The following is a 23003-nucleotide window of genomic DNA, read 5'->3' on the forward strand; positions in this document are numbered from 1 at the left end:
TTCTGTGTGGAGGCATACATGAATGGGCTTGCCTTCATTGAAGGTTGTGCGTCAGGGCTGGTAACTCGGCACGTAAAAATCCACTACCAAACATTAGCGGACCGGAGTTCCGCTGTGGTGACCCCTAACCGGGATAAGCCAAAAGAAAGAAAGGAATTTCCCTAGTCATTCCAACATGCTCACCCAGCATCTATGACAGAGCAGTCTGCAGGGAATCTTTAAAGTCTACCAACTCATTACACCCACAGAAAATATGTCCTACTCACCTTATAATATTATCAGAAGATGTAAATACTTCCATTGCTCTACTCATAAAATCCCAACTTACTTTGTCAAATGCTTTCTTTGCATCAAGACCCACCAAGAACAGTGGTATTATCCTGTATTCTGCTTCTCTCTGGATCATCAGTGTTCTGGTTATGTTGTCAAATGTTTGCCTCCCCTCCACAAAACCACATTGATCCATATCTATCAGTTTTGGCATCACGTTTGCTATTCTTTTAGCCATTGTAGACATAAACACTTTATAATCATGATTTAGTATTGAAATGGATCTGTATGAAACTGGATTCTGATGGATCTTTACCCTCTTTAGGTAGTACAGCTACCACTGTTTTCTTCCAAATGTTGGTACTTCTCCTCCTCTTAAAATACTGTTAAACAAAACCTTCCAGATCTTTATCAGTTTTTTCCCTCCTAGTTTCCAAACTTCCACAGGAATACCATCTACTCCTGGGGACTTTCCTGTCGATTGGTTGTACATCACCATTTTTATCTCGTCTCCTCCTTTCCTAACTGTTAGTAACTGAGCCTTGTCTCCCTCTGGCCTTAGCATATTTAATTCTTCCATAAACATTTCCATTTGTACCTTTTCTCAATTTCAATATTTCTCTGCTTTATACAGACTTTCATAGAATTTCCGAAATATTTATAATACTTATACAGGATCCCTAGTTATCTTCCTTATTGCAGGCTCCCTAAGCTTGGTGATAGCCCTTTCTTTTTTCTGTTGTCTGAGTTGTTGTGCTAAAAGTTTTTATGCTCTAGAGTTATCAAAAAACAGTTGTTTAACAGCAATCTTTCTAAACTCATGCATATTATCAAGGTAATCCCTTATTTTCTGTTTATCATTCTGTAGTTGCTCCTCTTCTTGTTCTGTGAGATTCCCCGTTTTGCAATACTTTAATATTTGTCAGTCCCTCTAAATAATTCTTATTTCTTAGCCATATATCCCTTTCTTTTATTTCCACCCTATTTTTAAATTCCATTTTAATTTTATCTCACTCCCTAGCTATATTTAGAAGAAATTCCTATCTTCTCTAATAACTCTGAATAATTTCCAATACCCATTTCTTAAATTCCTCTCTTTTAAACAGATAGGTGGGAAAGTGGCAGTGTCTCATTTTTATTTCATTACCCTGTGTTTTTATTTAGTTATTATTGGCACATGATCTGAAATAGTTATTGGGTGCATTTCAAGACCTTCAATTAAATGCACATGTTCCTGTGAAATGTAATTTTTGTCTAGTGTAGCCCAGTTTTTGTATCTTGGGGAATAATATGTAAATTCACTCTGAATTTCTATTACTGAATTCACATCTTCCATGCCAAATATTTTCATAAATGTTCATAGGTTTAGGTAGGTACTAGGCTATCTGCCCGAGGGCATTTATAAGCCTAGCCAGAGTGTGTCGGCTTTCGCCGCCCCATTGATTAATTAATCGAGCCTCTGTCAAGCAGAGCCAATGAAGTGATCCCAGGGGTGTATTTTCTGTTACCCATCCACTCGTCAAGTCTTCTCTTGAAGAGTGTTAGTGAGGGCCTCCGCCTAATGTAGTTAGGAATTTTGTTCCAAAGCTTGGGGAGTCTCTGTGACAGGAATCTATCTCTCCAGCATGTTCTATTTATTGTTGTGGCGAGGTTTAGCTCACTAGAGCGTGTGGCTCGCAGTGACTTGGATTTATTTAGGTGGAGCATGTCCATCAATTCTAAGTTGGACATGGCTTTGTACGTCAGACAGAGATCACCTCTGAGTAAGCGATAGGCCACTGAGTACAGCCAGAGTTTTTTCAGTCGGGCTGCATAGGGCATATGTTTGAGGCCAGTAATCCTCTTGGTGAGGTGCTTTTGTGGTCTTTCCAGCTGTTGGAAGTGTCTTGTGAGGTACATCTCAAATGGGGCATTGTACTCTATAATGGGTCTGATGAGTGATGAGTAGAGGGGCACTATAACCTCTTTATTTCTAGATGCGAACCCCTTAGTAATTAGATGGGCCACATAGAAGGATTGGTGCAATCAGACCTCTGCACGTACGGCTACTGCACGGCTCAAAGGCATCAAGGAATTACAAAAACATGGTAGAGCCAGCAAACAGTGGACCAAAATCCGTTTATTGAAGGAAGGAGGAAAAAAATTTTTTTTTTTAACCAAAATCCATCCTTCCTTGGATCAATAATCCATGAAAATAACATAATTCTACCGACCAACAGCAAAGGAGTAAATTCAAGATAAGTGCAATCAAACCTCTGCACGTATGGCTACTGCACGGCTCAAAGGCATCAAGGAATTACAAAAACATGGTAGAGCCAGCAAACAGTGGACCAAAATCCATTTAGTGAAGGAAGGAGGAAAAAAAAACACATATAAGGATTTCCTAACTACTTTGGCAATATGATTGTCAAAGGAGATATTACTATCTACCTGGGTCCCCAGATCTCTTATTACCTCTTCTGTATTAAGGGGGCTGCTGCCTATGTGGTAATTTGTGAGTGTTTTGGTTTTCCAAAACGGGATGACTATGCATTTTTTGGCATTTAGCTTGAGGCCATGACTTTGACACCAGGTGTCTGTCTCAGTAAGGCCTTTTTGAAGGATGTCCATGTCAGCCGGAGAGTCAATTATGCCTCCCAGTTTGCAGTCATCGGTGAACTTGGTTAGCCATAGTCCTCCTGTGTTTGCCTGTACTTCTGAGAAATATATGCCAAACAGTAGGGATCCCAGAAGCGAGCCTTGCTGGACACCACTTGTGACTGGTTTAGAGTCAGACCTGGAGCCCACCATTCTTACCGTGTGAGTTCTGTCTGTAATCCAGTTGGCATCTTGTGACGTAAGGGTTTATGTTCAGGTTGGTGAGATTTTCTATAATACCCGAGTGAGGAATGGTGTTGAACACCTTGGCGAGATCAAGGTAGGCTGTGTGAACCACCTTTCCCTCATCTATGGCCTTGGTAACTGTCTCGAAGAAGTCAACCAGGTTTAGTAGGCATGATCTGCCCTTAACAAAGCCAAACTGGGTCAGGTCAAGTGTTTGGAGGTTCCCAATGTCTTTGTTAATGAGTTCCATGATGATGCACTCTATAGCCTTGCAGACCAGGCTAGTCAGGCTTATGGGGCGATAGTTACCAGGGTCAGTTGTGGCCCCTCCTTTGTGGAGTAGAATAACCATGCTGTACACCATTTATGGGCACGTACCCTGTGGAGAGGCTGAGGTTGAACAGTGTGTTTAGGTGGGGGATTAGTTTGTTCTGTAGTTCATGCAAGACGCAGCCTGGGACACCATCTGGCCCCATTAATGCTGTGTTTTTGGCTTTTGAAAGGGCCTTTTTCACCTGTGCTTCTGTGATTTCCGGGACACTACACTTTTCCATTGTTGTTGTGGGCCCTTTTGAAGGTGAGAGGGAGGTGGAGTTTGCACTGAATCTATCTGCCAGGATGTTGGCAATATCAGTAGGTTCAGTATATTTTGTGTTATTGTGCACTAGCTCAGAGCATATCTGTGAGTTGCCACTTAGATTCTTGACATAGCTAAAGAAGGCTTTGCGGTTATCTTTCAAATCCTTGGCTATTTTTCTTTCGAAGTTAGCTTTGGATGATTTTATGAGGGACCTTAGTTTCTTACTGATACTGATCAGGGATGTCTTTCCTTCTTGGGATTTGCTTTTTTTCTGAACTAGTTTCCTCCTTTTGCTGTATAACCTGTTTATGGCAGGGTCCACCAAACTGGTTTCCTTCTCTTAGGGGAGTGAGTCTTGGTTTTGCTAGGGATGGCACGATCCATGCATCCTTGTAGGTGCTCATAGAGTGCAATTGTAAAGGATTATGCATCTTGGGCAATATTATGCTTTAGCATGGGGACTGTGAAACTTACCACTTCTGCCTTAAGTAAGGTGAAATTTGCTTTAGAAAAGTTTTTCACTGTGGTTTCCTTGGTTGGGGGTGGTGGTGGGGTGTGGACATCCAGGGTGATTAGTTTATGGTCTGATCTAACCAGTGATGGGTTGACCTCCGGTACGGAACACCTTTCGCCAATGTTGGTGATGACCAGGTCCAATATGTTGTGGCCTCTGATAGGGGAGTTTACCAGCTGATCCAGGGCATTTGAGTTGATAAATTCCAGGAAGCGCTGGGCCTGGGAGTTTGTACTCAAGTAGCTTTCCCAGTTAATGGTAGGGTAATTGAAATTGCCCAATGTCAGGGTGTTCGGTAGGACCTTCATGTTTTCCAGTGTCTCCAGAAAGGCGGAGTGTTGGTCCTGAGTCATGGAGGGTGATATGTAGCAGGCCACAATTTGCATTGCAAATTTGCTCGATGTTAGTTGCGCATGGATGATCTCAGAGGTATCATGCTGCGCCACTAACCTGAAGGTGTGGGTATCCTTGATGAATATGAATACAGCCCCTCCTTTTGTGTTTTGGTTCGTGTTCTGTGGCTGAAATGTGTGATATGAGTTGTAGCCCAGTAGTGCTGGAGTGCTCTCTGGAGCTTTGAACCAGCTTTCAGTTACTGCACAGATGTCGACTTTCTCCATACTTAGGAGTACTTCGAGCGCATGCATTTTGAGATTTAAACTCCTGGCATTGAGTAGCATAACCCTCATTTTTTTACTTGTGTTGTTTATGGAGGTGGGTTTGAATTTTGAGCCTTGCCTAAAAAAGGCACTATGGGGGCAGCAAGAGCCTTGGCCAGTATTCGAAAGCCAAGGGATGACAGATGCAAGCCGTCTCTTGCGAAGCAACGCAGCTTGTCGAGCATGTCATCCCAGGCTGACAGACACTGGATCCCCTTTGAATGACACCAGAAGCTTATCCAGTTGTTGAAATTGATCATGTTTTTCTTTATACTGAGGTATCATTCTTGGTGAGGGCAGGATGCTACACAGGGTCAGGGTCATACCCGCCTGGGCTACATGATCAGAGAGCTCTTCCATGTCTCTTTTCCTGTAGTCCAGGGAGGTACATCTCAGGTCATTCACACCAACATGAACAATGACAGAGTCATATTTGTACTTGTTCTGGAGTGACCTGAGTGCTTGTGTTATGTGGCAGATGCCCAATGGGCAGCTAACAGTAACCTTCTCCTTGTCCAGCCTAGTGAGTGGGGCGTCAGTGTGCCTGACTATTGAGTCACCTATTACTAGTGTGTTAGGTATGTTATTTCACCTTAAGGGCTGTGATTGTGCAGCACATTGATTTTGTGTTTTATGTGTTGTCTGGTTTGTAACAGGAGGTGCAGGTTTTGTGGGTGTCTGCTTTGGAGCTCTCTGATGCATTTGCAGGTTTTTATTTAGAGCCTCCGAGTATGGTTTTGTGTATTTATGTGTATTTTTTGCCAGTGCTGGTTTAGTAGGTCTATGTGAGGCTGGAGGTGTGGTGCAGGTGTTAACCTTCTCCTCATGACTGTCTGTTCCAGTCTTGGGTGGAGAGACCTTAGCCTCCAGTTTGGCTGTATAATTGCATCTCTCACATATGTTAGTGTTTTGCGGTAGGAGGAGAGGGCTGTCTGTGTACATGAGGCAGTTGTAACATTGCCGCAGGATACCCAGATTCACCAGCTGGACTGGAGAGTACACCTGAAGTTGCCCTTTGGTCATGCCTGAATAGTAGGATGAGCTGCTTAGTTGTTTGGTTGGTGAGGGGTGGATAAAGAGCCTTGCCCTGCTGGGCAGTCAAGTGTCGGGGTATATTAGTGCTTGCTATTAGGTCTGAGCAAGTGCTGGACTGTAGGATGCTTTTTGAGTGCTTAGGTTGAGAGTTAGACTAGTTTCAAGTGAAAAACTGAAGAGGAGACTTAGTGAAGCCGGGAATAATTTAACCCTAGCTAACCAGTGCTGTCTGGCGCACAAAACCGTGCAAATGCGGTTTTTAAACTACTTACTTCTGGGCTGGAACCACTCCTCCAGGGACAGATGGCTGCTCAAAGTTCCCCTCTCTCACAAGTGAACAGAGAAACTTCCCTCTATCCAAGTAAGGTATGGGCAACTCAGAAACTTGTAACACAGCCCTTAATTCAGCACTAGCCTGAAAACTGGACTATACTAGCTTAGAAAGGCGGGAAACAAGACATTTTTTTTTTTTTTAAAAGATAAGGCAAAAACAGTAAAAAGTAAAAATCTACCCTCCTTTGTTATATTTCCCTTTCTGGGCCCCCCAGACACATCTTCAATGTTGCAAATCACATTCCAGTCCCCACCTATAAGTAATATTCCTTGCTGAAAGCTGATTATTTCTCCCAGAATTTTCTTTAGCTCTATTATAGCAGTTTTCAGTGGAATATAAATACATGCCAGTGTAATCCTCCTTCCATGCCAGTAGCCCCTTAGTACTACAAATCTACTATTGTCTTTTTTCCCCTTCTATTACTATTGGAGCTCCTCTTGCCATTAATATAAATACTCCTCTCTTCCTTTGCCTTAGGTATTCCACTGAATAACCATCCTGAAAAACCTTTCTTTATCAAATTCACATGTTCAGTTTTTTTCCGTGTGTGTGTCTCCTGTAGCATAGCTATTTGGACTGTACATATTTTAATATAGTTGACTACTCTTTCTTTTTTGTATTTATCTGTGAGATCATTAACGTTTAAAGACGTTATAGAAAGAATCCTTTTCTTGAGGGATTATTATTCGCACTATTTATGTATAACAGCTTTTTTATTAAGTTTCTAGCTCCAGGTTTTGTGTTACATACATGTACTTTTTGGCAGGTTAATCAAGGCTGTTTCTTGTCATCCCCATTTGAGCCTATGTCACATCTTGCAGAACTTTTTGTTTTATAGAAAACCCTCAAATAAAAGTATGCACATACCGAATGGGCCCCTAAAATCTAATAACTTAATAGTAACACAGAAAACTATGTACATCTTCAAATATAGAAGTTTTACAAAATGGCAGCCACACACACAGACTAGAGCTAAACAGAAAGAAAGCTTATCCATGCTAAGACGCATGGTAGAGCCTGTGATTCTATTAAGTGCTGTCTGTTTTTGCCTTATCTTTATAGCTCTCCCAGCTGGGAAAACTCTTGAATGCTTTCAGAAAACATTTTCTCCAAGCCATTTCTCTTTATCCGATCATCTGCTAGTGTCATGACAACCAGATACAGGACTGTTTACTAGAAAAAAAGACATTGTAATATTCAATGTCCTTTTTTATTTACTTGCAGTCTGTCAAAATGTGTTACTTTATAAAGCTAAAGATCTTAATATAGTAATTCCCCTATGCAAGAATGAGAAAAAGCACACAAATTTTTCTTTTGTCATGCTCTTTTAACCAAATCCCCCTCCCTTTTTTGTTTTACATTGCAATGCCTACATTTCTTAAAATTAAACAAGGAGAAAGAGAGAAGGGAGAAAAAAAAGAATAAACAGAAGTACATATTTACATTAGTATCCTCATTGCACTTAAAAAAATGAAACAACTTTATAACATGCACCTAAAATCATGCACCAATTAAGTAATACTGTTAAGAAAAAAAATGGTTTTATTTATAGTTAACTCTGTCCTTCCTCTTCCCTTCTACTATTTCATTGAACATTAATGACATGAAGTAGGGCATGATTTGCAGTCCTCTACAAGTTTACAAAGTGCAAACAATCCAATATTTCCAGATGTTCTTGTTCTACCCTGTTTCACAGATATAATTATTGCTTTCTAATCCCACATTTGTCAGTTTCCACGTTACTGATTTTAGTCTCCAAACGTTAATGACATGAAATAGGGCATATGCTTTAGAGTTCCCTACAAGTTTAACAAAGCCCAGGAAAGTCAAATATTTCCAGATTCTTTTGCTCCAGTCTTATTTCCATCTCCTAAACGCTGCCTCTGCTTCATCTCCAGTGCACTCTCAATTCTTCTAGCCAACTTCTGTGCTGTTTTCCCTCTCTCAATCATTTTCCAGTGGAAGAGGTTTCACTGTGCAGTCTCTCTGTGGTCTTTTATAAAGAACAAGAAGGAGAATCTCCTGTTTCACAGCTCAATTTTTGTTGGACAAACTTTTTATTTCTTCCTTAGCGTGTACTTCATCAAAAATGTTTTTGTTCCTCTAGGGAAAATATTTTGAGGATAGCTGGGTACAGCAGTTTGAAACTCACACCTGCTTCTCAGCTTTCCCTATATAATGGAATAAATGTATTCCTCTTCTGCCTGGTGTGCAATTAGTAATCATTCTCCACAAACACTCTGCTGTCTCCCACTTTTAGTACTTTGTCCTTCTGCCACAGTTTTGTCAGAATCAACTCCCTCTGCTGGTAAGATTGCATTTTGACTATTAAAGATCTAGGCTGTTTTCTCATAGCCAGGTGTGAAGCATACAAATGATGTGCCCTTTCAATTAACGATTCCTGTTGTGGAATACCAGTCCATTTGCTTATTTGTACCTTCATAAAACTAATGCAGTCTGTTCCTTCCAGCTTCTCTGGTACAACAGAAAATCTCAATTTTTTCCCACGTGCTCTGTCCTCTAATTCTATTATTTTTAAACATCTCTTCTTGTGCAGTTTCATATTCAGCCAGACTTTTCTTCATTTCAGCCTCTGAGTTTTGCAGTTCTGTCACCTTATCTGAATATCTCTTCAAAGCTTCTTCCATTTTTTCCAGCTTTTTATTGTTTGTGTTAATATACTCCATCAGTGCTTCGTTTATTTTAACCAGGTCTGTGTGCAACTGCTTTATACTTTCCTCTAGGCAAATGGAATTCTGGAACTTACACTGCTTCTTTCTGAACAACTGCAGTACTTTTCCCATTCTGGAGGCTGGCAGAGATCCGACTTTAAGCACATCTGAGGAGACATTGCAGATGTCCACTTGGGATGCTAAGGGGGAATCTTAGCTGATTATCTCCAAGGGGCCTGGGGTGAAGATGGGGGGGGGTTCCTTGAATATTACTCAGAGAAGAAGTCCCTACTACCATTATTGAATGCCGTCCTGGGTCAGAGCCTTCCAAATTCTATAAGGTGGATGTCCCACTGAAGAAAAAGCAAAAGATTAAATATATTACTCCTGCTCCAGATGACCCTCAAAATGAGTGGCAGTCTTTTACTTGGGATTTGTTTAGTGCTTTGATGGCACTGAAACTTCCACAGGGAGTTTCTGTTCCTGCCACCCTTGGCCATTTACTCCCCTTAAAAGACCCAGGGAAAAGGATTCTTCTGAGGAAGAGATGGATTTAGATGAGGAATCCCTTGCTTACTTTTCTCAGATTCCCTTTCCTTTGGATTATGGCTCAGAGGAAGAGGAGTCTACTGGTCCTGATTAGCTCTTTGAAGAGATTTTTTTGGGGGACACAATCTCAAGGATGATGGAGTTCTTTAAATGGGATTGTTCCAGACCTCAGCCCCCTGCCCCAAGAAACCTGATAGATTCTATAGAGTGCCTGAGGACTGTAAATATTGGTACAAATGTCCTTCTGCTGACCCCTCAGTGGTGTCTTTATCCTCTGACAAACCTTCTCAATTACATCCCAAGTTACTGCCTTCTGATAAAGATAGCAGGACCATGGAGAGGCTAAGCAAGAAGGTTTATACTGCTGCCATCTCGGCTTTTAGGGCTGTTAATTATCAGACCCATTTGTCCAGTTATTTGTTAGCTCTCTTATCCCAGGCTTAGCTCTCTTATCCCAGGGTTGTCAGGTTATTTCTGACCTTCCAGACTCTGAGGGTAAGACTTCTTCCCAGGTGGCTCATCGTTCATCAAGTGTAGTTATAATGCAGCAGATGCTTCTTCTAGAGTTGCTGCCTTTGAGTCAGTGATGAGGAGGCATTCTTGGCTTTGGCTTCAACCTTTGCCTGATGATGTTAAGGCTAAGTTATTGAATGCCCCCTTGACAATAAACACTTGTTTGGTGAAGCTGCTGCTGCTGCTTTGTTTAAGTCTCTTCAAGACAAAGGCTTTATAGATACTTAAACATGTTTGTTTCTCCTGTGCCTAAATTCCAGAGAAATCACCCCAGTGAGTGAGCTTTTGTCTGTAGGCAGTCTCACCCTCCTCCTAAGGGTAAAAAGGGTGGTAAGCAAGCTCCTCTTGCTAAAGCTACTCAGACTTCTGTGCCTCAGAAGTCTCGTTTTCTAGATAGATAAACCAGGTGCTCTCTGACTATCCTGTTCTTCCCAGACACTTTCCTCTTTCTCTTTGCCTTTCTCTGTCTCTTCCTGTTTGGCTACAGATTATCTTGTCCATTATTTGCCAGGGGTACTTCATGGTCTGGACCTTACGTCCTCCTTTTATGGGTATTCCTCAACACCCTCAGGAACAACTGTATTTCTTTCCAGAGGTGCTTCGAGATCTTTTGACTCCGGGTACTATTCAGGAGGTGCCTGTGTCTCAAAGCAGGAGGGTGGTTTACTCCAGGATGTTTCTAGTGCCCAGAAAAGAGGGTACTTCATGACCAACTCTAGATCTGTCTCAACTAAACGCTTTTCTGAAGGTGCCCTCCTTTCGAATGTTGTCCCTTCAGACTTTGTTCCTATTTCTGCTTCCTCAGGCTTATATGGTGTCTCTGGATCATCTCAAGGATGCTTATCTCCATATTCCAATTCATCCCCTTTTCAGGAAGTTTTTACATTTCTCTGTTGCTTCTTGGCATTTTCAGGTCTCTGCTTTGCCCTTTGGCCTTTCTATTGCCTCAAGGGTATTCACCAAATATTTGGTTCCTATGATTGCTTTTTGCAGGATTCATGGAATCCAAGTTTTTCCTTACTTGGATTATCTTCTATTTCAGGCATCCTCTCCAGAGCTCCTGTTGCAAAATCTTCAGTTTGCCATTTCTCTTTTGCAAAGCCTGGTGTTTGCAATAAACTTCAAAATGTCTTTTCTGACTCCTGATGGCATCCCTGCCCCCATCCAGGGTCTTAACACTCATTTACATCTTTTAAACGCTTCTTCCTTTGACTTCTATAACAGCCAGGGAATTTTGGGGAGCTCTGGGGTTCATAGCGTTCACCATTCCTATGCTTCCTCTGGCCAAACTCCACATGAGAAAGTTTCAGTGGTTTCTGAAGTCAGTTTGGCTTCAACATGTGCATCCCCTAGAATTTGTAGTTCCTCTGCTGCCTTGTCTCGAGAAGGAACTTCACTGGTGGATTCAGCAGTTGTCTCTAAATGCAGGGCACCCTGTTCATCCCCCCTCTTCCCGCTCACGGATGCTGCAGATGTGGGATGGGGAGCAGCTTTTGGTTCCCTAAAGGTGCAGGAAGTGTGGTTGCCCCTTCAAAGGAAAGAGCACATCTGTGTCAAAGAGATGAGAACTCTTCTGCTGGCACTTCAGGCTTTTCATCCTTTTTTCTCCTCAAGACCTCTAAAGGTGTTTAAGACATTACCACATTGATGTGGTATGTCAACAAACGAGGTGGGGGGGGATAAGATTCTATTTTCTTTGCTGGTTAGCACTCGTAGTGTGGGACTTGATAACTAGTATTAAGTGACTCTTCAGGCAGTTTACATTCCCTCAGGCCAAAACATTGTGGCAGACTCTCAGAGCAGGTTCTTAACTCAGTCTCACCAATGGATGTTTCACAGGGATGTTTTCTGGACATTGTCCACCAGTGGGTGCTCCTCAAATAGAGCTTTTTGCCTCCCCTCTGAACAGACACCTTCCTCTATTTTTTGTCAGAGTACTAGGTCCTTTGGTCTGGAAGGTAGATGCCCTAGCCTTTTCTTGGAAAGGGATGTTTCTTTATGCTTTCCCTCCCTTTCCCTTCATTCCAAAAGTCCTGTAAAAAAAAATCAACAGGATGTTCCCAAATTCTTGTTGGTGACTCCCTTTTGGCCAAGACAACATTGGTTCCCTCTTCTTCTGCATTTAGCCAAGGGCAATCATCACATTACTTCACAGGGTGAACCTACTCACACAGAAAAAGGGATCTCTCATCAATCCCCACCGATCCACTCTTCAGCTGACACTGTGGGTGATAGGATTTTGTTTCCACATAGACACCTTTTTTTCTGAGGATGTGCTTAGGGTCCTGCAGGAGGCCAGGAAAGCCAATGCTAGGAAATCCTACTTATCCAAATGGAAGAGGTTTTCTGTTTGGTGTCTTTCTCTTAACCTGGATCCACTTTCTGTGGATGTTTCTTTGGTTCTTTCTTATCTGTGTGAAATGCTCAATTCTGGGTAACCTGGGTTGGCTTATTCTTCTGTTAAGGCCCACTTATCCAGCTATCTCTGCTTGTCTGCCTGTATCTCCACCTTTAGCTTCTCTGTTTGATGCTAAACAATTTCTTGAAGGTGTCCTTTATACTAGGCCTCCCAGGAAGCCTGTTCCTCCTCCTTGGTATCTTAATTTTGTTTTGGAGAAATTGACTCAGGCTCCTTTTGAGCCTGCAGCTTCAGCTTCCTTGCAGCATTGCTCTTGGAAGACTGCACCTTTGTTAGCCCTTACTTCTGCCCTTATGGCTTGTCCTGTTTTTTAGTGTTTTATAAGGACATGGTGTCCCTGCATACTAATCCTTCTTTTACACTGATGATGGTCAATGAGTTGTCCCTTGATCAGTCTATTCATTTGCCTGCTTTTTTCTCTTCTCCGCAATCTGCCAGTGAGAGGGCACTGCACATGTTGGCTGTGCATAGACAACTCAGATTTTATTTGGATAAGACTAAGTTTATTATAAAATCTGATCAGCTCTTTGTTTCCTTTCATCCTTGTTCCTTAGGATTAGCTGTGTCCAAGCAAACTATTTCTTCTTGGGTCTCTAAAGCTATTTTTTTGTTATTCTTTTCATGGTAAGAGCCTTCCTTGTTCTGTTAAGGCTCATTCGACTAGAGCTGTGGCTTCTTCTGGTGCTTTTTTTCAAGTGTTTGGGTACTAACTCTATTCTTGAGGCAGCTACCTGGACTTCTGTGTATATATTTACCAAGCACTACAAGTTGGATAGAATTTCCAGAGCCAGAGCTGGTTTTGCTAGGGTCATCCTTCATGGCTTCCTAGAGGGCTCTGCTGGTCCTTCCTCTTCCCAAGTTTCTTCCTGAGCTTTGGCACTTTCCCTAATATTATGAATACTGCAAAAGTGATATGGAGGGACATAGTACAGTTGTATAAAATCTCACCATAACAGTAGATGTCCTTCCCTTTACTGTCTCAGTATTCACTATCTCCCTCCTCCCCCTGGTCCATTTATATTCTGGATGTATTGTTTACCTCTTTTTGTCCATGGACTGGCATTCCTACTGGGGTTCTCAATTCTGAGGATGGTACGTCCAGACATCCCCTTTATGCTGTACGCTATGCGAGGAGCATGCATGTGACATGCAGCATACCTTAAAGCAACCCAAGGCTTTGGTATACTGGCTGGACATCGGGCCGCCCTTGGCATGGGATTGCTAATGTTATGAGTATTGTAACAGTGAAGAGAAAGACATCTACTGTTATGGTAAGATTTTCCACAACTGCACTATTATTAGAAATGAGATATTAATTCATACTGCCCCACACATACTATGCCTGCTACATTGAAGGCCATAATTAAAATACTGGCCTCAATAATCCCTAGGTCCTGCTGAACAAGACAGAAATATCATAATGGAACTGAAAAGACTAAGAAAATAATGAAGATGAGTGTATTGTTTTAATATTCTGCACAGTGTGGTGTAGTCTTTCACAGTTTACAAGATCAGAAGTGGTGTACTTGTTCCTACTGTAATGAACAAAAGGCCATCCTGTCTCCAGGGACCTGTGGAGGTGGTGTGACGCTTGAATGCGACATAATATATGATTGCAGGAAAATCACTTTTGGGATCATAGAGTCTGTAGTACAAGGAAGTAAGAGTGATGACAGAAAACACTAACATCTGCTTTTTGTTTGTCTCCAGATCCTCAGAATGTTGTGGACCCATTACCTCACAGTCAGTCCCTCACAGTGTGTGCAAATCATAGTAGTGTCACCGGCCATTTACAGCATGTTATTGAGAAAGCCCGAGCAATGTATCAGTCACGTGGTTACTTGCACTGGTACTGGAAGTACGGCTGTGAGGACGAAGATTTTCAAGAAGCATTCGAGACACTCCAGTTCATTGTGGATAGTTACAACTCAGCAGAAGAGCAGTGATAAACACTGACATGTCTGATTTTGTTGAATAATATATTTAATTGTGAACTGATATTAACACTGGCTTTGCTGTTGGCAGTGAAGTGTTAATTTAACTACTGCTTTCAAATAGCGTCTGGTAACGACCTGGAACTCTGAATGTAGTATTAAGACTGTGGGTTGCAGTAACAGTCTTAAACATCTCTAGCAGTTGGTATTGCAGATTTCTCTATTTCTAAAAAAAAATATTTTTATTAAGTTTTCATGATACAATGTTAATATTGGTAAAAATATTGAGCTTTGAGGATTACAGGCTTTAAAATGGTAAAAGTGAATGAAAATGTGAAAAAACTAATATATCTGTTAATAGTTGCAACAAAAAATCTAAGTTTTGCTGCAGCATTTGAGCTGATCAGCAGGCTGAACTTTATATACAAAATGTGCAGTGTTTCAGCTGCCTTTCATTAAAGTTAGGAAAAGCTGTTAGGTATTACAATTTTATTTATTTATTTCTGAAAGAAGTCTTCCAGAACTATATGATGTGGTGAATGTCGTAGTCTATGTCTTACATGGTTGCTTTAGTTTACATGTTTATATTGTAGAGTCTATTTATTAAAATGGATTTTAATTTTCCAGCTTGGCAGTATGAAAGCTGAGGGGTTAGTCCTTCTTTATTGTCAGTTTGTTGAGTTCATAATCTGCATTATTGGAGGGCTGATTCAGAATGAATATACTCTACCTATAGTGATTTTAACCACACTGTGATGCTTCTTTGCAGATAACACATATACAGGTATTTGCAAGTAAGGAAGGTAATATTTAAAAAGGCATACATGGATGGATACTCTTCAGTCATTGCCTGCAAGGTAGAGAAACTGGCTTCTCAAGATAATTCTATATTGGTTTGCAGGACCGAGCAGAGCTTTGTATACCTCTGACTACATTAGTACTCAACTGTCATGGGCTTATTTGTGTCATGCAATAACACAGTAGGAAGAATCAGACAGCCTGTGAAGGTTTTATATAGGATATAACACAATAGACGTAAATTATTTGATTAAAACTGTCTTCTTCAATGAGAACTCACAGAGGAAAAAACTTTATATGTTTACATTGCTGCTTACTTTGTCCACATCAGAACATTAGCTTATGATTTTTTTCCAAGTTAGTGGTGGTTCACTGTCACTGTACCTCTGTGTAGCTTACATTCTACCTTAGTTTTGCTTTTCATCTTGTCTTTACACTGTCTGCATATCCTGTCTATATTTTTGAGGTAGTATCCTGCTGTGACTAGTTTTAATGACAGTTATATTTATTTGTTTCTCTGTCTCTATAATTTGTAAGCTATATTTTTAATTGTCGGTTCTGTCAGAGTTTTTCCTGCCAGATCTTCCAACACATAATGATGGATCAGGACTTCTTGTCATCTTTTGAGATTGTGTCTTTTGGTCTTTCATCTGTGAACCTCTGCACTTGGGTATTTGAAGCTACAAAAGTAAGGTAGAGGTTTCTGGGTATGACTGGTTTTACCTTATCTTTCTATCACGTTGCCCTTGACAGGGCTGCCTGCTGAATTGCTCTTGCCATTGGTAGCTATCTTTTGTGTACCTTACATTAGCTAATCTACTACATTGCTGTTCCTCGATGGATTTATTTTGTCACTTTTGATCTTTTGTGCTGTGATAGCTGTTATTCCTTGTACATCAGCACTGGTAAATTGCTCACTTGCTGTGTTACTTCTCTGGATTTTTCTTCATGGTAAGAACTAACCTGTACAGTGGTTCATGCTTCTGATGGTCTATTTAATGATATATTTCTTTAACTTCAGTGAAAATTATGACTGTTTCGTTTCTTCTGCATTTCCACTTGCATGAGCTAGCTTATTTACTGCATTGGGCAGTTGATGGTGCCTTAAGTTAATGTTTCAGATGTTCCATCCCTTCTGCAGTAGTTGATTTCACTGTGTACTACATTTTACAAATTTTAAATGATCTGTTTGTGGATTTACAGCCTACAGCTTTTAAACTGCTCTTTGCTGATACGTTTTCTGCCATACTCACCTCTATTAAGCCCTCCCCCCTCCTGGAACTTTTCTTCCTACTCACTTTCCACCCCTTTAGTCCCCCCTACCTCCTACCCCTGTAGTCCAACCATCTTCCCTCCACCTATCCCCTCCCCCATAGCTAGTTTCCTCCTGGAGTTTACTTATATCTCCCAAGAACTGTGGTGTCATTTTTAAATCCTGTCCTGAGCATCTACAGCTCCTCTGTGCTGGTCCTGCTGTTTAGGCTGCTTGTTTTCGCCTCCCCGTAGGTCTTTTCAGCATATCTGTCTATCATTTGCAAGCCTCTAAGCAACTATTGTACTAAATTCCACGTTTTTACTTGTAACTGTGTTTTAAGGTTATAGATGGACTTGTGTTGATGGCTATCACTCCAATGCAATGTTTGTAACTGTGTTGTAAGGTTATTGTTGGCCTCGTGCTGACTGCTTCATTTATCTGTGACCTACATGTGTTTTTGACCTCTGCAAGCTGCTTTTGGGACGAGTGGGGCTCTTTTCTACACCGACTAATGCTGCATTAATTTAGTATGGGTACAAAGGGCTTGATTGAATACTGCTGGCTTGTCACGATCAGAAACCTGGTGTAATGATGTCCTGGTAAAAGGACGCCAACCAAAGTGCATCGCTGAATGCCAGATAACCTCTTAAGGTGGAATAACAATCCCCCTTCAAGCCTTCCACTTAAAATCAGGTTTAGCAGCCATTTTTCTGTCCATTTGTAACTATAAGGGCTCCGCACAGCTTCTACATAGTTTTGGGGACCATTTTGCCCTATATACTGTACTGTTTGACTGCTTGCTTTGTACTGTGTCATTTGCCCTTTGCTTAGGTTAATTACCGGCTTAGCAGCTGTAAGTTGCTTTTTGGGATGAGTGGGTCTCTTTTTATGTTGTCGCCAGCTGCATTACTTTAGTCTGATTATACAGGGCTTGACTGTTGCACTTTGCTGGCCTAGTCTGCTCCCCAGATGTCCTGTTAAAAGGACGCCAACGAACATATATCGTTGAAGGCCTTTATTTCTCTTTTAAGGTGGATCAATGGTCCTACTAGAGCCTTTAGCTTAATTACTGGCTTAGCAGCTATTTTTCTTTTCTGTTTGTCTCTATAAGGGCACCACATGGCTATTACATTGTTCTGAAAACTATTTTGAAAACTATTCAGCACAAGTTATTGCACAGCATGAACATATCGTAGTTTACTGTGTTAGTCTGCTGAGCACTATATATTGCACTGTTTAGAGATTTTATAGTATTACTTTATCATTTACCCCTTGCTTTCTGCTGCTTATATTTGGCTCTACTGCTGTATAATCCTGTCCTCTCAAACGGACTAGGGTCACTGATAGCATGCTGAATTGCTGAATGAATGTTTTGTTCTATTTAATGGAGCCTATATTGCCTAACATGTATTATTCATAGCATAATGTCTGCTGGTTTCCATTGTTAATCCCCTAAACCTAATCTTCCTCTACATACTTGCTCCAGTCTCCTCATCTAACCATAGCGTCTCTCTACTACTGTGCTTTGTTACACCCTCCCTTCTTCTCTAAACATCCCTTACCTACTACCTTTCCCCTCTACATCTGCAGTATTAACTAACTCAGTGTTGTCTCCCTCTCCTCTACAGTAATCCATCCCGGGTGCTCCCTCCCTGCTTTAAACGCAAAAGGAATACCTCCGGCCATCACCTGAAGACACCCTGAATTGGCCTGCTTGTCTGGTACTTAGAAAAATACTACTGAGAAGACCCCCACCCAACAAGATTGTGCAAATGTATGTTGCTTAACACTAATTAAATGTAGACCTGATGTATTATCTATAGAGTTAGTCTGCCCTCCCGTGTGCGTGCTCTAGCAGCCTACGCAGACTGTTTGCCCTCTCCCCCTCCTGATGTTCATCGTGTTTCACTGTTGCAGTCATTACACTTGGGTTATCCTGCTGGCAGGCTACCCGAAGTCGGCCTGAATTCCAAAGTCCTGGTCCGGCGTCGGTTGCTGTCGCTTCTTCCCTGACATCAGTGCGCCAGGGGCATAAAAAGATGCAGCCAACGCCATTTTCTTCAGTCTTTCTTGCCGCACGGTGCCTGAAGCAAAAGCAGTTTGCAAGTGCCGGTCGGCCAACTCCTGAGATTTTCGAAATCGAATTTCAGATCCGAAGTCTTCAATAAAGCTAAGTACCCAGTTGGGGAAACTTTTTTCTTGCTCCAGACCGATGTCAGAAAAAGTTAACAATTTTATTTCTTGTGGGAAGCAAATACCTCATAAGGATTTCCACTGTTTCTGTATTCCTTGCCTAGGCCCTGACCACGACATTGCTAGTTGTCGGTTTTGTGCTAGATTTAACCAACACACTATTAAGCATTGGTACGATTTTGCTTTTCATTATTTTGGCAGAAGGTTTAACTACATAATGCCGTCAGAACAACCGACAACCGGAATTCATAAAAAGCGCAGGGATAAAGACAAGGACAAGCATCCGAGGTTCAAAACCAACGACGAAGCCTCTTCTAGGCCAGTCACCAGTTCGCCGGTGCTCAGTGAGGCGCGCAGCCCCTGACTCCCGCTACCTCAGAGCCGCAGGCCGCCCCTGACTCCCACATGGAGACAGCTAGGCCTCTGGATACTCAAGGTATTGGCCCTTCAGAAATTAATCCCTCAGATGGGTCCGGAGCAGCTGAGCAGGCATCGGCTTCTGAGGGTGTCTTCAGTCCTGAGCCGCTGAGCAGGCATCGGCTTCTGAGGGTGTCTTCAGACCTACACAACTTTATATAAAGCCTACTTCAGCATCCAAGACAAAGTCTAAAACAGTTTTTAAAGACAAGGAAACCAGTACAGTATTTTCCAGGACAGGCTTCTATGCCTAAGAAACAGATGCTCAAAATGGCCGAAAACCTAATTATTTTGATCAGGGGTTCCCATTCCCCTCCTGATAAGAGGCCTAGGCAAGACACTGAATATGATTCCTCTGATCAGGTTTCTATTTCCTCTGATTCCTCTTCTGATCAGGGATATTCTGTTCCTCCCTATGAGGATTCTGATGTTGAAGAGTCTATTCCTTCAGCTTCTCCTCCTGAGGACTATTCTTTTGGGGAAACCCTGCATACCATGAGGGAGCATTTCCATTGGGAGAGCCAGGATTATTCTGATTCTAAGAAAAGACTTAGAGACTTTCTTTTACTTCCTCAGCACAGACCTCTTGCAGTTCCCCCTGTTCTAGACATAGTAGATGATGTTTTTTCAGAGTCCGGCCTGTCTCCAGACTCTTTACCTCCTGCCCCTGTTAAGCCGGACAGATAATACAGGGTCCCAGACTCCCATACATTTCTTTACAAAAACCCTGCTGCTGACCCAAAAACTATCTCACAGTGTCCCAAAGGGGTCAAGATTGCTACTGCCAAAAACCCTGTCCCCTCAGACAGAGATTCTAGGGCTTTGGACAGATGAGGGAAAAAAGTTTACACTTCTGCTACCTTGGCTGTAAGGGCTTTAAATTGTCAATTTCATATGCTCAAATATCAGCAATATTTAATGTCTTTGTTAAAACAAAAAATGTTGACAAATTCTGAATGTTCTGAAAACAAAGATTTGCAGGATTTATTGCATGCAGCTGAACAAGTGGGAAAACATACTTTGTAATGCGGCTATGATTCACTGGAGGCCTCATGCAGGGCCGCTGTTACAGGTTCTGTTATTAGAAGGCATGGTTGGTTAAAGGAACAGAATCTGCCTGATCATGTTAAAGCAAAATTATTGGATGCTCCATTACAGCATGATACTTTGTTTGGTGTTAAGGCAGAGGAGGTGTTAAAGAAAATGGAGGATAAGGCAAAATCTATGCAGACAGTAAAGGATTTCTTACAAGTACAGCCACCCAGATTTAGCAGGAACTGGCCCTCTAAGAATTGGTCCTTTCCAGTGTCAGACAGACCACAAAGAGGCAGCTTCAGATGCCCTAGAGGCAGGCAACAGCCCCAGGGCTCATACAGGCCCAAACAATGGGGTGCTTCTACCTCCAAAAGCGGAGAAGACAAATCACAGCCTTATAAAAAACAGTCCCAGTGACTTCCCTCTGCCAATGCCAAGCACTTATTTTCTGGCAGCACCCTTAAGGGGAAAGCTAGCACTTTTTTCACAAAACTGGCACAAGATCACCCAGGACAAATGAGTCTTAAATATAGTCTCACAGGGTTACAGGTTCCACTTTCACACCCTTCCAAAGGGAAAAGGCATGCCAGACCTGCCACGCAATCAATGGCAAGAGGCACAAAAACAAGTTTCATCTCTAATGGACATGGGGGCTATTCAGCCAGTTCTACAACAAGAGCAGGGACAAGGAGTTTACTCAAGACTTTTCTTAGTACCAAGAAAGGACAAAGCCTGGAGACCAATTCTGGACCTGTCTATTCTAAATACTTTTCTGGACGTCCCAAAATTCAAAATGTTGACTCTACAGCAGCTTCTGCCCATGCTGGACAAGAAGGCTTGGCTTGTAACTTTGGACCTCTAAGAGGCATACCTGCATGTCCCAATCAGACAATCTTGCAGAAGATACCTCAGATTCATAGCTGGCTCACTGCACTACCAATTCTCTGCACTACCCTTTGGCTTTTCTACTGTGCCCAGGGTCTTCACAAAATGCCTGGCACCAATAATTGCATTTTGCAAAGAGGAATTCAAATATACTCCTACTTGGACGACTGCCTTATTCAAGCAAAGGACAAAGATATTCTACTACAGCATCTGGCGTTTGTAAAAAGATTAGTAATTTGCCTAGGGTACACAGTAAACGAAAAGAAATCAAAACTAGTACCCTCTCAAGAGATAATATTCCTGGGTGCAAGCTTAAATACAACTGGCCAGATGGCTTATCTCATGCCAGACAAACAAAGGCATCTGACGTCTTACTTCAAAGACTTGGCAACAAAGACCCAGTTATCTGCAAGAAAAAGTCTGCAGGCTCTGGGCTACATGGCATCCTGCATTCTACTAATTCCATATGCAAGACTGCATATGAGGAAACTACAATGGTATCTAAAAAGAATTTCAATGGTGGGCACAGGCCTGTCACTACAACAAGGGACAGCCATTCACCTTACCCACTGCCAGGCAGACACTAACAACAGATGCATCAGATTATGCCTGGGGGATGCACATGACAGGAAAATGTATTCAGGGCACATGGCCCACAAACTAAATGCATCTTCATATCAATCAAAAAGAGATGCTAGCTGTACAAAATGCCCTGACAGCCCTCAAAGACCTACTTCATCCAGGACAACTACTGATAAAGACGGACAATACTACAGTCATGTGGTACATAAACAAGCAAGGGGCACACATTCCTACCCCATCTGCAGGCAAGCCATGACTTTGTGGAACTCAGCATTGACTTTTCAGGTACATCTGCAAGCACAATTCCTGCCGGGAAAGACAAATACTTTGGCAGATGAACTAAGCAGAAACCTCATGGATCCTCACGAGTGGAAACTGGACCCACAAATCTTCAACATGATAACAGGGAAATGGGGATGCCCAGACATAGATCTATTCACTTCCCCTCACTGCCAGCTACAGAGATTCTGCACTCGGACTTATCACAAGCAAGCATGGAAAGTGGACGCCCTTTCATTCAGCTGGAAAGCCCTTACAGTATATGCCTTCCCTCCTCTGCCTCTCCTCTCCAAGGTACTCCTAAAGGTCAAACAAGAGAAGCCAAAAGTGATACTGATTGCCCCAGACTGGCCACGCCAGCACTGGTACCCAATCCTAACGAGCTTGTCTCAAGGCCCAGCCTGGACATTGCCTCTAATACCTCATTTGCTGACCCAGCAAAACAATCAGATCCTGCACAGCCAACTCAGAACCCTAAATCTGGCTGCATGGCGGATAATGTAATCAATCAGGACACACCTCTCTCTAAAGCAGTTATGGATGTTATTTTGGAGGCCAGGAGGCCCAGCACCAGAAAATCTTATGCAGAAAAATGGAAGAGATTCTGTTCTTGGAACCAAGCGCAGGGAATTGACTCGCTTGAACCAAATATTCCTCAAATTTTGCAATATCTAACTGAGATGCTGGACAAAGGCCTATCCTTCTCATCAGTTAAGATCCATGCCTGTGCCATTTCAGCTCATTACAATACAGACCCACCTATCTTTTCTCATCCACTGCTAAGACAGTTTCTCAGAGTGGCCAAAAACATAAGACCTCCAAGGAGAGCTCCAATTCCTACATGGGACCTCAATTTTGTCTTGGAAAAACTCACATTGCCTCCTTTTGAGCCTGCCAATACAGCAAAGATAAAATAATTGTCATGGAAAACCGCTCTTCTCCTAGCAATAACTTCAGCAAGAAAAGTTTCAGAGTTACAGGCACTAATGGCTGTGGAACCTTTTATTATTTTCCATCAGGACAGGGTTTCTCTAAGGACAAACCCGACATTTATGCCTAAGGTAGTGTCCAGCGTGGCTCTTAACCAAACCATACATTTGCCTACCTTTTATCCAAACCCACAGAATAAGGGGGAGAGACTTCTGCATACTTTGGACATACACAGACAGCTACGCTTTTACTTGGACAAGACTAAAGCCTTCAGAAAGACTGAGCAACTCTTCGTGGCATATGCTGCAGGTTCCCAAGGAAAAGCCA

At 42.1% G+C, this 23003-nt stretch overlaps 1 protein-coding gene across 1 annotated transcript in view; it reads left to right on the forward strand.

Moving 5' to 3' along the window:
• The window catches only part of LOC122797233 (tubulin delta chain-like), a 790352-nt gene extending 775408 nt beyond the window's left edge, over nucleotides 1–14944 (forward strand). The window contains exon 10 of the mRNA XM_044066071.1: nucleotides 14079–14944. Coding sequence (XP_043922006.1) covers nucleotides 14079–14314 — 236 coding nt within the window. The 3' untranslated portion in view covers nucleotides 14315–14944. The remainder of the gene's footprint in view (nucleotides 1–14078) is intronic.
• Nucleotides 14945–23003: the final 8059 nt, after the last annotated feature.

The sequence above is a fragment of the Protopterus annectens genome, chromosome 3.part0 (assembly GCF_019279795.1).
Source record: "Protopterus annectens isolate FY-2018-M chromosome 3.part0, PAN1.0, whole genome shotgun sequence".
Taxonomy (NCBI): domain Eukaryota; kingdom Metazoa; phylum Chordata; order Ceratodontiformes; family Protopteridae; genus Protopterus; species Protopterus annectens.